Source organism: Spodoptera frugiperda, chromosome 25 (assembly GCF_023101765.2).
Source record: "Spodoptera frugiperda isolate SF20-4 chromosome 25, AGI-APGP_CSIRO_Sfru_2.0, whole genome shotgun sequence".
Classification (NCBI taxonomy): Eukaryota; Metazoa; Arthropoda; class Insecta; order Lepidoptera; family Noctuidae; genus Spodoptera; species Spodoptera frugiperda.
This window is the reverse complement of record NC_064236.1, coordinates 2842373-2859216: the sequence shown is the minus strand read 5'-3', so window position 1 is coordinate 2859216 and position 16844 is coordinate 2842373. Positions and strand designations below refer to the sequence as shown.

General features: G+C 37.5%; 1 protein-coding gene across 3 annotated transcripts in view; it reads left to right on the top strand.

Moving 5' to 3' along the window:
* The window catches only part of LOC118268317 (intermembrane lipid transfer protein VPS13B), a 136378-nt gene extending 121099 nt beyond the window's left edge, over positions 1-15279 (top strand). For 2 of the 3 annotated variants that reach the window (XM_050704327.1, XM_035582796.2), the window contains exons 78-85: positions 179-393; positions 676-811; positions 1032-1310; positions 6016-6203; positions 6998-7153; positions 8183-8278; positions 8438-8506; positions 10941-15279. In XM_050704327.1, the coding sequence (XP_050560284.1) occupies positions 179-393; positions 676-811; positions 1032-1310; positions 6016-6203; positions 6998-7153; positions 8183-8278; positions 8438-8506; positions 10941-11114 (1313 nt within the window). In that variant the 3' untranslated portion in view covers positions 11115-15279. The remainder of the gene's footprint in view (positions 1-178; positions 394-675; positions 812-1031; positions 1311-6015; positions 6204-6997; positions 7154-8182; positions 8279-8437; positions 8507-10940) is intronic. The other variant, XR_004783024.2, reaches the window with a different exon arrangement.
* Positions 15280-16844: the final 1565 nt, after the last annotated feature.

Here is a 16844-nt window from a genome sequence, read left to right as displayed (position 1 = left end):
AACGTCAGTAGTCAGTACTCTAGGTAAAACAAATTTTAACCACCGTATTCTGAGTTATATTCCTAGTAATTGCTTTCGGAACAAAACCTTAAGGAATAGTTTAAGTAATCATTAAATGTCTCCAAGTACGCCAATAACACACAATTTTACTAACCACCAAATTTATATTACTTCACAGAACTAACAGAGGTGGACTTAAGAGTGGGTACTCTGGCTCTGTATGTGGAGGATGCGTACGTGAAGGCTTTAGTGGACATGTCCCGTCTCCTGCTGCCGCCAACCAGCGCTAATGACAACGGCTCGTTGAACGAGGAGAGGTCCATACAGAAACCACTGCGACTCAGGGTGTTGCATGTCCATCCGCTCGATCTCACATTGACGCTTCATACTGCTGTAAGTAGCCAAAAGTTTGATTATTATTGGTCCTTTGTAATTTGAAGAAAACAAGGGGGTATTTCATAATGGGGATGTTCGTTTCTGAACAGATTGTGTGGATGCCTCACATGTGAATGCCTAACTACTTTGGACACTTGGGAATCGTATTTAGGTCACATTAAGTCGAAAGAATGTAGCTAATGAAACTTTGAGAGACTGTTTCGTTTTATATTGCTAAAAGAGACAAAATCAAATTTATCGAAGTACAAAAATAATATAATTACCACTTTCGTATTCCAGGTGCGAATGTACATAGCCCTAGACCAAAGTCCGCTGCGCCTGAGTGCTTTCAAACTGCACGATATGATGACGTCAGCGGAACGTCTCACGCACGCGCTCACCGTGCATTACCTGTCTGCCGCCATATTGGGAGCGGGTGAGTTATTCTTACAACACTATCATCCTAAATGTTGTCAATATTTTGACCCGAGTTTTTTATTGCTAGGTCCTAATTTTTGCCATCGATTTTGACACATGAATTTCCTTCGAAATTGACGATATCGTACATACTAAGCGCTTTTTGAAGATCACACCTGACATCAGTCAGTTATAGTTTGAATATGAAGAAACCGTTTTAAAATAATATTTTTTCTCAGGTTGGGTAGTCGGTGGTCTGGAACTGTTGGGTGCGCCCGGAGCTCTGGCGGCTCGTTTAGGGGGTGCCACTGGTGGTGTGAGGGGTGTAGCCTCCGCTGCGGCGGCGGCACTACTTCGTTCCCTGAGCGCGTGGGCAGGGTCTCTGGCGAGGAACTTGGACCTGTTGGCTGGTGATGAAGAGCATGCGAGGCGAGCCGCAGCGGCGAGGAGAAGACCACCGCCCAGCTTCGTGGCAGGACTCGTTGCTGGCATCACCAACTTCGCTATTAATATACTCGGTAAGCTATGTCTTATGTAAGTTATATGCGCAAGCGAATTTACTTATGGAAACGAGGTATCTCTCTGGCGCTTGTTGAGCACGGACGTATACTAAATTGTTGCAAAAATTATCATATTAAATTAATAGTATAACAACCTAAATTAAACCTTACGCTAATAGTCTTAAAGTTAGTTAAACAAAGTGATAAAATAGACTAAAAAACCGTGTCCCTGCAGAAGTGTGAGCAACAGAACGTCGGCGCAGGCGCGCCCACCCTCCCTCTACACCTCGAGTAAAGAGAGGCGTTGCTATTTTTCGACTCACTCGCACCTATACGACCGAGCCGCACGATGAATATACAACGGTCTCCGCCCGAGTCCAAGTTAACAACTGGCAGCGATCAAAGCGGGAGCGATTTAACGTCCACATACTACGATAATGAAGATTCCACACCCCCTTACTATGTGAACCTGAGAAAACGAAAAGAACGGCCTGAAGAAAGTGACTATAATCAGTCATTAGAAAGATTTAGAAACGATATCATGAAGTTTATGGAAGACTTTGGTAAGCAACAAAATGAAAATCTTAAGCAAATTCGAGATGAAATATCAGAAATTAAAAATGAAATTAAAACAATTAAATTAAATTCTGAACATTTTACGGAAAAGATAGACCTAATAAACACCGAAATAGAAAATATAAAAATTGACAATAATATAACCCAGCAAAATTTTAAACGTTTAGAAGAGGAAATCAACCAAATTAAAAATAATCAACCAACCGATACACAAACTATCAAATCGCCAATCGCTCATAACGAAGACATCATCCAAGAACTTAAAGACCGATGTGAACGCGAAAAAAATGTTATAATAGTGGGTATTTCGGAAACGATTAACGCTAACTCAAATGCACGACAAAAATATGATTACGAAGAAGTGACAAAACTAATCACAACTTTCACAGCGGACATCCCGAATCCAATTAAATGTATGAGATTGGGTAAATACGTGCCGAACAAATGCCGACCTATAAAGGTATGTTTTGCCAATACTGATGCACCAAAATACCTACTACGTAATAAAAATAAATTACCCGAGAACATACAAATATACTCGGATCAAACACCCACGCAGAAAAAAATCTTACAGTCTATAAAAGAAGAGCTGAATACACGCATAGAAAGTGGAGAAAAAGACCTGACTCTCAAATACATAAAAGGAATACCTACAATCGTCATAAACAAAAATAAACAAAAAAACTAGTCAAGTCTTCACAACAACAAGAAATTATTGTAACAAAGGAATATAATAGATTAAATCATTACATAGTTAAATCTTATGAGGACATTCCATTACACCCATCGGCACTAAGATTCTTCTACGCCAACTTACGTAGCATCCGAACAGCTGGCAAGCTCGATGAAATCAATTGCATAATAAAATGTATACCAAAGACTACCCACATACTGATATTTACAGAGACATGGATCACATCGGAAAATGACGCCAAACTATACCAAATACAGAACTATAAACACGCTTATAACTATAGACAAAACAACAAAGGTGGGGGAGTTTCTATATTTATCCATAACAGTATCAAATATGAAATAACAGAGGAGCTATGTGAAAATGGAAATCACTTCTTATGGATACATATAGACAAATTATCGCTTAACATTGGCGCGATATATAAACCGGGTGACACCAATTTAAGCAACTTCTTGGATATATATTCTACACAATTAGAACGACGACGCCGAGCCATTGTGTTCGGAGATTTTAATGTGGATTTGCTTAGTTCCGACAGCCACGCAACAAAATATCAAAACGAGATAAAAGGAACCGGATACGAATTATTAAATAAAATAAACAGATTATACAGCACTAGAGAAACCAGCACAACCAACACAATACTGGACCATGTCTGTACAAACATAAATAATCACTCGTTTAACATGTCAATAATCGATTCATCCTTGTCTGATCACAAGCAGATCTATCTCGAAATAGCCTGTCTCGCACCAAAAATAAAAAAGAAAATACTGTACACAGCGATCGACTACAAAAGTCTTCATGAAAACGCCCTAAAAGCGCGGTATAAAAATGACGAGAACGAGTATTATGTCTTGGAGAACTTTGTCTTGGAACAGGTGAACAATAGTAGAATACAAAAAACCAAAATAGTGAACCCACCACAGGAAGATTGGATCACCAAAGATATTTTAAACGCGATCAACCTGCGAAACGACTTATGGCAACTATCTAAATCTAACTCGAAGGACGAAGAACTACAAAACAGTGTCAATAAGGAACAAAACAGAGTGAAAACAATGATAAGAGAGCGCAAGAGGAACTACTACTACACTATGTTTAAAAACAATGTCAACAACCCTAAAAAAATGTGGGAACTAATTAATGATTTAGCGTTAAACAAAACAAAGGACAGCAGTGCTCCCCCAAAGCTAATATCGGACGCAGGTGTCATCACGGAGGGTAAAGCTATTTGTGATTTATTTAACTTGTTTTTTACATCAGTGGGATCAGAATTGGCTAACAAAATACCTAACATGTACCATACATCTAACGGCAATACACTAATGTACGAACCCACATACTTACACAACACAACACTAGACGAACTGGAACCCTGTACTACTCACGAAATATCTAAAGTTATAGATGACCTTGACATTAACACAAGTACCGGACTTGATGGAATAAGCGCAAAAGCAATAAAATGTTTAAAAAATATAATACTTGACAGACTAACTAACTGCATAAACAAATGTTTACAAAGCGGCACTTTTCCCGATACACTCAAGGTTGCCAAGGTCAGTCCTATCTATAAGGCCGGCAGTAGATCAGACCCGGGCAATTACAGACCTGTCTCAGTACTACCCATTCTTTCCAAAATATTTGAGCGTGTGTTATACACTCGTCTAAATAATTATTTAATTGAGAAAAAGTTTTTAATTGACGAGCAATACGGTTTCCGACCCAAATCTAGCACCCTGTCAGCTGCGATAGATTTAATTACAAAAATTAAAATTAATATTGACGAAAAAAATTTTGCTGTAGGTATATTTATAGATTTAAAAAAATGTTTTGACACCGTCAGTCCTCAAAAATTACTAGAAAAATTACATAATATAGGCGTTAGGGGCACAGCACTTAATATGTTTAAATCATACATGCAAAACAGAAGACAGGTTGTAAAAATGGGTAGTTTTGTTAGTTCGCCTCAGAACTTGGATTACGGCTGTCCTCAAGGCTCAATAATAAGTCCATTACTTTTTCTCATTTATGTGAATAATATTAATAAAATAGGACTCACTGGCCATTTAACACTTTACGCAGATGATACTTGTTTATTTTATTTTGACAAGTCAATTAACGACATCATGACCGATGCACAGAGAGACCTGAATTTGCTTACTGAGTGGCTAAAATTTAACTTGTTAACAGTAAACACTTCCAAAACATCTTATATGATACTAGCTGCAAAAAATAAACAGATACCCACATTCACACCGCTAACTATTAATAATGAAATAATAAAACGTTCAAGTGCAGAAAAATATCTAGGCCTGTGGATAGATGACAAACTAACGTGGAACCTCCACATCAATCACATCCGCACAAAGTTAATATCACTATTAGGAGCCCTTCGCAAAATAGCACATTGCATACCATATCAAGTGCGCAATGTCATCTATAACTCGTTAGTAAAATCACACCTTGAGTACATGATTGAAATATGGGGGTCAGCCGCCGCCACTCATTTGAAACAATTGCAAACCACCCAAAATAAAATTATTAAGATACTTCACCACTATAACTACCTGACCCCAACAAAAACACTATACGAAAAGACTAAACTACTAAATCTTACGCAACTTTACACATACTGTACTTGTATCCTAGTTAGAAATATTAGTAACCAAACAATACAAACAAACATTAAACTACACAAAAAAGAAACTACATATAATCTTAGACATAAAAACAAAATTCAACTAAGGAAACCACGCACTAACTACGGGCATAAAACGATATTATTTGAGGGAGCACAACTGTATAATAACTTGCCAAAAGAAATAAAAGAAAGTAGTAGTATTAATGTATTTAAAAATAAACTAAAAAGATATCTCAGCACACTGTAACTCGTTACACTTCGAGAGAACGCTAATAATTTAGGAACTGTTTACTTATTGGTTTTTTATAATATGTTATGGACATTTCTTACATTATAAGGGGAATCATTCAATCAATACTTTAATTTACTTTGCAGTTAATAATATGTTTAAAAGAATAATGATATGGGATTAAGTATAAATATGATATACCTATGTAACTAATATGATTCTTATAATTGATTTGTAATTTGATATGGACAAATAGTTTTAATTCACAAATATATAAATATATAATTAAAAGTAATAACATATAATATTATTATAATAAAATTGTAATTTAACATGAAAAAACAAAATTTTAATATAATGAATGTATAATAAATAGTAATAAGCGCTGGAGATACTATACTATATTCCAATTGAGTTTGTTATGCATATCTTATTTTAAATGAACTGTACAGTTTTTATAAGAAATAAATTTCTTTAAACCGAAACTTTATTTTAATTTCATTTAATTAATTATCTTCATTTTTTTTTGTCCTGCCTTGACTGATAAACTATAAACTATCATTACTATTTATAGGAGCGGTGGGTGGTCTAGCGCATCACCCCCTAGTGGGGGTGGCAGTGGGTGAGACAGACAGTGGGGCGGCGGCACTACGGCGCGGTATCCTCGGAGCACTGACTAAGCCGCTCAGCGCTACTGCTGACCTTGTAGCTTACGCGGGCTCCGGCCTGCTGCGACAGACTGGGTGGGATCCCATACCTGAGGTTTGTAATTACTGCTGTTAATGTTTTTTATGTAATATATAGGGGAAAATAAGTATATAGTTTACTTGATGGTAAGTAATCCACGCCGCCTATGGACACCTGTAACACCAGAGGAGTTACAAGTTGTTTTGGAGATTTGGGAATAGGGGATGGGGGAGAGGAATAATTGGGGCGGGGAAGGCAAGATGGTTTACTAAAACCACTTTTCTTTACCTTTCATTTATTAGTTTCATTGACATTGTGGATGATTGTCATTATCTTTAATTCTTATAATACGCGTGGGACTAGTCCTTAGTTGGCGAACAGGGAAGAGGGGGTGGTTTACCTATATTAGACAAAGATGATTAATGACCAACCTCGAGATCTTTTTTATGGTGTAAGCTGTAAACGAGCACACGGATTAAGTGATATTTGCGTTTATGAATGCTTGAAAAGACTGATGACTGTTGATGAAGCGAAAGAAGTATGGAACATTCTAGCAATTGGCGTTCCATTGTCTCTGCTTACCCCCACAGAGATATACGTGGTTTTGGGGTTTGTATGTACGTCTGCGTGTATCTCAGACATTTTGTCCAAAAAAACTAGTTATAAATGACAATGCCAGTTTTTGTTCATAGATTTATATAGAAACCGCAAGGTCTAAAGGCTTTTAATCATGTTTTTAGTTATCACTAATAGAGCAGCAATAGAATACTACATTTTTCATGCCTGTACACTATATTTTTTGGTGGGGCAAAGCTCTATAGAGATTCTGGCATTGTCATTTATGTAATTTACTATTAATCCCCTTCCAGCCTCGCCGCATATCGTCCTCGATGCAGCCGCGCACGCAGGCTGGCTGGCACAGAGACTGCGTGCGTTGGGCGTTCCGCATGTGTGAGCTGAACACGTTGAATGGGTTCGAGGTGCTGCTCGATAACGCGCCCCTACAACTACTGCTCACACACAAGGTAAGGCCAGACGTTCTACGTGTAAGCTATTATCTTCACTACATATATTTTTAACTAACAACTTCAAATATCACACTTTAATTCCTACCCTTCCTAAAATGTATTCACGTTTCTAGCAACTCAGACACAAACACTTGCTAAGATATTTAACAATTAATTATAGTTAAGTCATTATAAACGTGTGACTTGCACGTCAAAAGAGTGTGAACATCCCACACAATTGGCATAAGTGTGAACGAGAGATTTGATAGAAATGAATTATGACAAGCTTCCTTGTGCGAACGGCTAGGGAGTGGAACTCCTTGCCGGAGTCTGTGTTTCCTGATGGGTATAACCTGGGTGTCTTCAAAGCCCGAGTGAATAGGTTGCTTATGGGCAGACGTGCTTCATCGTAGGCCGCATCATCACTTACCATCAGGCGAGATAGCGGCCAAACGTCGGCCCATTTAACATAAAAAAAATGACAGTTTGCTCGTTTAGTCCAGTCGAATAGTCCAACTATAGTTGGTTTTTACGTTAAAAGACTAATTGTCAAATACTCAATACTGGCAAGAATAGTTGTCACTTCAAATTCTTTGTAAAGTGGCAGGGGTAGATAATTAGATATATAGGTAATAATGACAATTACGTGGTTAAATCAAATGACTCAAGTGTATCTGGAATCCACTTGTTCGTAAAACTTGCATCAATTTAATCGCATCGATTTAATGACGGTTTTTTGATGTTGTACTCACAAGATGGCGCTAGTTTGTTCAATCAGCGTCGCGTCGCTTTTGCGAGTTGATTTACTAGCAAATATTTTATTGGTTGATTTTTATTTTAGCTTAAAATAAAAATCAACTCAATAAATTGACGCCTGAAACTCGATTTCGTAAATTAATTGTTTTCGAAATCAGCTACTTACATCATTATTTGCGTGCCACACAAGCGATAGCTACTGTCAAGTAGAAGTTACAGTTTTACTTTAAAACATAATTAAATTTTGTTGTTGGGGAAATAATAATTCACTCGTCACATTGACCTCCTCAGTTCCTGATCGTGGCTGATCCTGAGACGGAGCGAATCGTAGAGATGATCGACTTGAGGTTCTGCACCCTGAGCCCGTACCAAGGACAAATCATTGAGGTAACTTACATTATTAAAGCTTACTAATATTATTACTTCGAAAGCTTGTGAATATGTTTGTTACTAAAACACATCAAAATGGCTAAAAGGATCGGAATGAAATTTGTATAGATTATGATTAATAGAAAAAGTTTCTGATTACATGATGTATGTTCATAGCTATGCGTGATGCAGAGGAGACAGTCTAAGATGCTGGACCGAATACCCGACGAAGATGAAGAGTTCCAGGTGTGTTAAACTTTTTATTCCCTCGTTTATAAGAACTTGACGATGCGTGGCCTCTAGTCTTACTATAGGTTTAAAATACTTAAATGTTTAACTAAAATGGATATAAAAAAAGTATTTTTTCATCGATTGTCAGTTATATATTTTACATGCAAGATCCAAACATTTTAGGTGTAGCTGCGCGTGCGCATTTTTTTGGGGTAACGTTTGTTCTATCATTGTTAAGGTGACTTTAATGATAAAGTAATCCTGTCAATGTCATATTTATGGTAAATGGCTACTTAATAGCAATTTTACACCGAAACACAATACATCTCTTTCGGTTATTTAAAGGTTATTTAAAGTCGTAAAGGTTATTTAAAGCTCCGGATCTGATCACAAAGAAGAGAGCCTTTAACCATGCTGCCAAGTCCTACAAAACGGGCACTAAAGAAGGCTCGTTTCGACCACATTGGCACAAAGCTTTCTGCACAACCGTCCGGTAGCAGAGCATTCTGGTCCCTTGCCAAGTCGGTCGAGGCGAACTTCTGTCGGTCCACATTGCCTCCGCTGGTAAGACCTGATGGAATACTGGCCCACACCGCGAAAGAGAAAGCAGGCCTTTTTGCATCTCTTTTCGCACATTCAATTCTCGTCTAGACACTAGCAGTGCTACTCCGCCAACTCTACCTCATTGCGATTCTTCGATGCCCGAGGTTCGCATAAGGAACAAAGAGGTTCTTAGAGTACTGTGTCGTCTGGACGTGAATAAAGCTAGTGGACCAGATGGTTTACCAGCGATTGTTCTTAAGGCTTGTGCGCCCGAGTTGTCCCCTGTATTGACTCGCTTGTATCGCCTCTCATTTAGGACTGGTATAGTGCCCAAGTCCTGGAAGCTTGCCAACGTGCAACCCGTGCCCAAAAAGGGCAGTCGTGCCGATCCCACCAACTATCGGCCGATTTCGATAACCTCCATACTCTGCAAGATTATGGAGCGTGTGTTGAACTCGCGCCTCATGGCATATCTGGAAGGTAACGATCTCCTCAGTGACCGACAGTACGGGTTTCGCCACAATCGGTCTACTGGGGACCTACTAGTTTATGTCACCCATTTATGGGGCGAGGCCCTCGAGAAGAATGGGGAAGCGATCGCCGTCTCCTTGGACGTCTCGTAGGCCTTTGACGGGGTATGGCACGATAGCCTTTTGAGTAAGCTTCCAGCGTACGGCATTTCTCCTAGTCTGACTAACTGGGTAAAAGACTTCCTGAGTGATCGATCTCTCCCAGTTGTGGTCGATGGATGCTTATGACGCCCATGACGACTAATGCCGGAGTTCCTCAGGGGTCTGTTCTCTCTGCAACTCTATTTCTGCTGCACATTAACGATCTGCTAGTGCCCGGTATCTATGGGTATGCAGATGATAGCACAGTTGTAGAGAGATATCTGCCAAGTGCTCGGGCTAGTAAGGAGTTAATCCGGTCTGAGAGAGAGGTAATGGTAGAGCGTACGAATGTCTCACTTCAGGCAGTGTCCAAATGGGGCGAAGCCAATCTGGTGGGATTCAACGCCGCCAAAACACAAGCGTGTCTATTCACCGCTAAAAGGAGCCCATTCACCTTGGCTCCTACTTTTCGAGGTGTATCCCTGGAGTGCACCGACCGCCTTCAGCTCTTGGGAGTTGAAATCTCCTCAGATCTTAACTTCGGGCGGTTCATCGAGTCCAAGGCCAGGGTGGCTGCTAAGAAACTCGGCATCCTTGCTAAGGTCCGGTGGTACTTCACACCGGGACAGCTTTTAATGCTATACAAAGCACAGGTCCGATCTTGTATGGAGTACTGCGGCCACATATGGGCTGGAGCTGCAAAGTGTCACCTGGCAACTTTGGACTCGGTGGAAAGGCGTGCGAAAAGGCTAATTGGTGATCCAGATTTGGTTAAGTCCAACCTTCAAAGCCTTGAGCACCGGCGTAGAGTGTCCAGCCTTTCGGTGTTTTACAGGTTGCTTTTTGGAGAGTGTGCGCAGGAATTACACGACCTAATTCCACCATCCCATTTCTTTCATCGGACAAGCCGTCGCACGGCGGGTATCCATCCTTACGTTGTCGAAACTTCTACGGTTCGGACTAAGCGTTTCGCTTCGTCGTTTATTCCGCGTACATCGAAGGGTTGAAACAATTTGCCTGCGGCGGTTTTTCCATCGGATTACAATGTGGGTGTCTTCAAGTCTAGAGTGAATAGGCTCTTAAGAAACTAATGCGCCTCACCATCAACGATTACATCACTACTTACCATCAGGTGGGATTGTAGTCAAGCATTAGTTTTTATCGAATAAAAAAAAAGTCGTGATCGTTTCCTTAAGGCATGGCGATAGATATATCGGAAATCTCTATTTTAGTGTAAACTTTAAGAAAAGCTGTGCAAATTTACCCTGGTAAAAATAATAATGTATCTCAAACAGATCAGCGCAGCGGCAATGGCTCGCGTGGCGCGCTACACTGGGGCTGAAGGCACATCAATAGGAGAGGCTCGAGTCCTCTCACTCCTACCTCCGCCCGGCAGATCGCACGCCCTCCACGCAGTCTTGGTCGTAGCTCTACACCATAATTCTGACTCGCACTTCCCCATGCTATGACCCCAGCGAGCCCGGCGACCCCAACCTCACAGGTCTAAGAGAAACAAGGCTTGGGACTCAGAGGTACGTGCCAAACTCCGTCAGACATACAGGTACTAATAGAAAAGGCCTAAATTTTTTATGTATAAACTAATAAACGGCCTAATTTTGCGCATTGTACGGTTTCCACTCACCTCTGAATCCGAAGTAATCAAGTATTGTAATTGTTAGCTATTATTATTATTTATTTTAAGTTTAGTAATGTTAATGACAGCTTTTTAGTTTCGTATACATAGTGCATATCGATACAAAACAGATGTTAAATAATTTATATATACATACATATTACATATATACCTACTGTAAAAAGAGTCTCAGCTGTTAAACATGACAATAATACTATTCATAGACCATTCATTGTATATGCTACTCAGAATACATGATGAATTACGAAAATGTGGCGTAATACTTCAACTAACAAGGTTAATACTAATTTACACATATAGGTTTTACTAATTTGCCCTGTACTCCTAGTCTGAGTTTCCTTTACGTTTAAAGTAATTAAAACGAGAGCGCGTTCGGCGCTCTGATTGGTTGGTTTATCCGAGCCGGCCAACCAGAGCACCGAACGTGCTCTCGTTTCGATTGCTTTAGCACGTTAACTGCCACGTAGATCACCGGTATAGGCGTCTTTTGAAGGTTCCCCCCGTCAACAAAAAAAAGGTCACCGGTGCCCGGAGTTAGCGAAGGATTTGCCTCCAACAGTTTCCTGATGGCAGTCAAAGGCTTAAACGTAAAGCAAACTCATAATAAGGGTACTGATGTACTGAAACTCACATGTTATAAGAAATACTTGTAACAGTGTGCCATGACATTCCATTAATAATAAATAGGTTAACCCCACAATAACGAAATAACACATTTAAGTCTTCCACGGTACTCTTTCTATATTATAATATACTTATATATGCAGTAACTCAGTCTTCCGGCCCTTGTGACGTCAGCGACACATACACGTATTAGCAATATTAATTATATAACTATAATAGAAGCAACACACACATATACACATTTAAAATAGATTTTCTTTACATTATAATGTACATTTTAAAAGTTTTCATTATATTCAGCATAAAATTAGCTTCCCATTAATGGAATATAGATATATCCAGCTAGGTTTTATTCATCTATGCTATTGATATATCTAAACTGTTATAAAATGTCCATAATTCATACATACATATAAATAAAAATATATATTTTAAAATTATGATAGATGTAAGTTTCAATGAGAAGGTTTTTAGCTAAAATCTTAACCAGATATAATATTATACACTTATATATTTATTATATTGCACATAGTAGCTTAGGTGCATACACCGCATTAGATGGCAGCAATCGACTTGACATTTAATTGTAACTGTAACGTACAAACACTTTTGCTATTAGTCTTAAAAAGAGAAGACACGCTAATATTGATCCGTAATTGAGCCACGACTGCGCAGAACATTTGAGTTCATAGTCAGTCCGATATTGCGTGATGTCACCGCATATTGCTAGATGGTAGCTACATATATCACTACATATTATACATACATTGAAAACCAAAACTAAATTATCTTACGAATACTGCTAAACTTGTAAGATCCTTTAATAATTGTAGTCTGTAATAGATAGAAGTATTTACAATACATATTTAATACTAATGTATAATTATTATTATCAATCATTCCAGAAGCAATACAAATAAGAACAATAATAGAAATAATATAGACTGTAATTAAAGGAAGTATATATTATTCTTAAATAAATTACAATTATTTTAAAGGTTTTACTAAACAGTTGAAATTTTGTCTTTTCATAGATAAATTTTGATATTCTGATATAAAGTTACTACTACACATAAAGATGGATTTACACGCGTAGTTTTTGCATAACAATACATACATGAATATCGAAAGAATTAATTAAATCATAGCACTCATATTCATTATATGTATCCGATAAAATACTGGAATTTTCCAAGCAGTAATAATTGTTGTAACACGATAACAAATCATAGCATTCTACTTGCCTCCATACTTTAAAAACTTTGGTAGAAATATCACATGTATCCTTACAATTAAACAAAACTATATTATATATCACACTATATCGCCTCGTCTCTCTCGATTGTCTCTCTGACTTCTGAGTAGCTTCAGTGTTTAATGTATATTTAGTTTCTTTAAATTATTATCAGTTAAAATTAGTATATAATTTCTGCGTCCATTTGAACGCTGATTTATCTATGCTAGCTTTTAAATTGTCCAAAAACTCACATTAAGAAAAAATAATGACAAATTGTATTTATTTATTTATATAATTCACTAATTTTGTATAGAATATCCTTAGCGTATGAATACGATATATGAGCGTGCTATTTATGTATTTATAGCTTTGCGCTTGATAACACTAAATTAATGGCGAGATCATTCACATATACTATTTGTATCATACTACATTGCACTATTGTAAATTTCCCTCTCTAGTGAATCACTGTCTGAAGTGTATGTTGAGTACTATGTTTAAATGTTCCAAGTAGAGGCCAAATATATTAAGTATTATAGGTATAAATCTATAGATGTAACGATTTATTAATTCTATTTTAGACTTTATACGTGTTTACCAAGTCACAAAATTCTATGTCACTGTATATTGGACTTCAGGTATTTGTTATATGTTAGTAAAGGGTATTATTATTTAAATTAGATGTATTTTGCTATTATTGTCATCGTATATTGTGGCGGGTATTGCCGTTGTTGAGTTATATGTGTATGAGAAACTGCATTTAATTACTGCCTATACTATAACCGCCGGGTATTTTGCATTGACATTAGTAAGTAGTGAGACTTTGTCTGATAATAGTCCTTGTTGTTTTCGACACATGGTATAAAATCGATATATATATTTATGAAATGAATGTACGATTAATTATTATGTTATCGGCTTACTCACGTAACTGTTTCACGAGGAACTCGACTAGTTTCAAGCCATGATAGAGGCTCATATTCATGGGCAGCATTCCGCAACACAGGACGCGGCGATTATCGCGCTGCTACTGTAGCATGGCTTGAAACTAGTCGAGTTCCTCGTTAAACAGTTACGTGAATAAGCCGATAACATAATAATTAATTTAGTATGTCTCACGAAAGTTATAATAGAATGTACGATTATTATGTCCCAGGTGTAAAGAACGGAATATTTTACAATTGAACACTACACGGGAATTTCTAAAAAAGGGAATTCTCGCAATCGAAGTCGCGAGCCAACCGCTAGTCATGTTACAAAGAATGGAACTCGGTGGTGACTGTACAAGCGGTGTGTACCTACTCTAACAATTCCATAACGTTTGAAGACTGTTCACGAATTATTATACCTTTATACAGTATGTTAACTCACAGAGGGTGTTACTTTAAACACGTTAATCTATATCATTAATAGATTAAAATAAAAATATCAGCATAGAAAAATAAGCAACAAATTGCAACGTTTCCTTCCTTCAACTACGCGTGCATAGATTGTTTCTTTTACGTATCCATTTAAAATTTTTGGTGAAGATTTTAATATATATAAAAAAAAAAATGTTTTTGATTGGTAATATTTTTTTTTGCATATATATGGATGCTATACTATCGCGGGTTAACAGGAACGCCCTCTGTTAGTTAACATACTGTGTATACAGCACCCGGCGGTAAATATTGCACATCCATGTTTGGATTAAGATAATTTTGTATGATACTATGTTCTTTTATTTATTCAATACTCTTTATTCTTTCGAGGAAAGTACTCGATTGATTTCAGCTGAGAGCTCACAAGAATGAGCTATATAAGCGGCGACTTGGCCGATTGTCTCTTTCTGAAACTCGATGTGCAATATTTATCGCCAGGTATTGTAAATTAATTTGTAGATAAATATTATATTTATTGTATTGTGCACTTTATAAGCACTTTTGGAAATATGATTTGAATAAGTATTGTATAAATGTTGATACCTGAGCTCCAATGATACGAATGTGTTTGTTCTAATAAATCTATACTGTAGTTGTATGTGTAATCATAAAGTTGGATGTAACGATAATGGCTACGGTTTATTTGTCAAATGTTCTAAGAGTGTCAATAATTTGAAATAAATTGGTTTATTGATGTATCTGTGGTTTTTATTTTAACCTTTATAACCTGGAAAATAAGAGTAACTTTGCATTAATACCCAAGAAACTGAAAATTTACGTGAAAGTGTAATGTACTGTAACTGATAAGAGAATATAATCCATCAACAGAATTCAAAAGTCTGGCTAGTTCATGACTCGTTCTAGCCGTAACCCGCTAGGCAGTCCACAGCTCCGGGTCGGCATCAGCCTTGCATTGCATTATATATCTAATCAAACGAAGAAGAAAGAACCTATAATTGTTAATGCAGAAATATGTGTCTGAGCGTATTGCTATTCATTGCTACTAGGCGCTAGGTTTGTCTGCGTTCCTTCCAAAAGTCTCCGCTGAACGCAGACCAAAACAGATGAAAGCTACATGCTTTGTGTATTGTGCAGTCCTTTAGGTTTTTCGCAAAAATCTTTAACCACATATAATAAAATTACACTACACTTATAAAGCAAATATTTATTATATTGCACATAGTATATTATAGCTTAGGTGCATACCTACACCACATTAGATGGCAGCAATCGACTTGACATTTAATTCTAACTGTAACGTACAAACACGTTTACTATTTGTTTTAAATAATTCCTTAATACAATAAATTGTAGTCATAAATCTATACATACAATAAAAAAAATTTGTCTGTCTGTCTGTATGTTCAGGCATCACGTGAAAACTAATGGTTCGATTTCGATGAAACTTGATATAATTATACCTTATTATCCTGGGCGTAAAATAGGATACTTTTCATCACGCTACGATCAATAGGAGCCGAGCAGTGAAGGGAAATGTTGGAAAAACAGGAGAACTTATTCCATTTTTTAAGCTTCCGTCGTGTGAGCTGCGGACTACCTAGCGGGTTTACCGGGGCTCCGGCTCGAAAAGCAGGAGAAGGAACGGGGTGGTTTTTAGTCAGTAAGAGTCTGACACTCCCTCTCGCCTCGCCCAAGGCGGGAGAAGTCATTGGATGATTTTCCCCCCTCAAAAAAAAAAAAAAAAAAAAAGCTTCCGTCGTGTGTGCAGCCTTAATGGTTAAAGCTACACAGAAATAACGTATGACGGAAATGTTCTCCTTAAAATTGTTTAAAAATTATTCCACGACAGCAAATGTCTATCTCTTATGGTTGACTCACAATAACACGTATAACTCCCGATAGCTTAGCAGTTCGGAGCTTTCTGATTATATTTGTCTACTCTTACGTTTATAACACATTCATTCATTCATTCATCATCACTACATAGTATAAAACAAAGTCGCTTTTTCTGTCATGTGTGTTGTCCCTATGAACGCTTAAATCTTTAAAACTACGCAACGGATTTTGATGCGGTTTTTTTTAATAGATAGAGTAACTCATGAGGAAGGTTTTTATGTATGATACAGGTATAATATATCACCATTGCACCCATGCGAAGCTGGGGCGGGTCGCTAGTATTAGAATAAACTTGTAGAAGGGTCAATTCTGTACATTGAAAATATTGAAAGAATAAATAGCAGGGGGTGTTACTGGATCGATACCAAACCCAAATATGTGATTATTTTTTGTCTGTCTGTCTGTA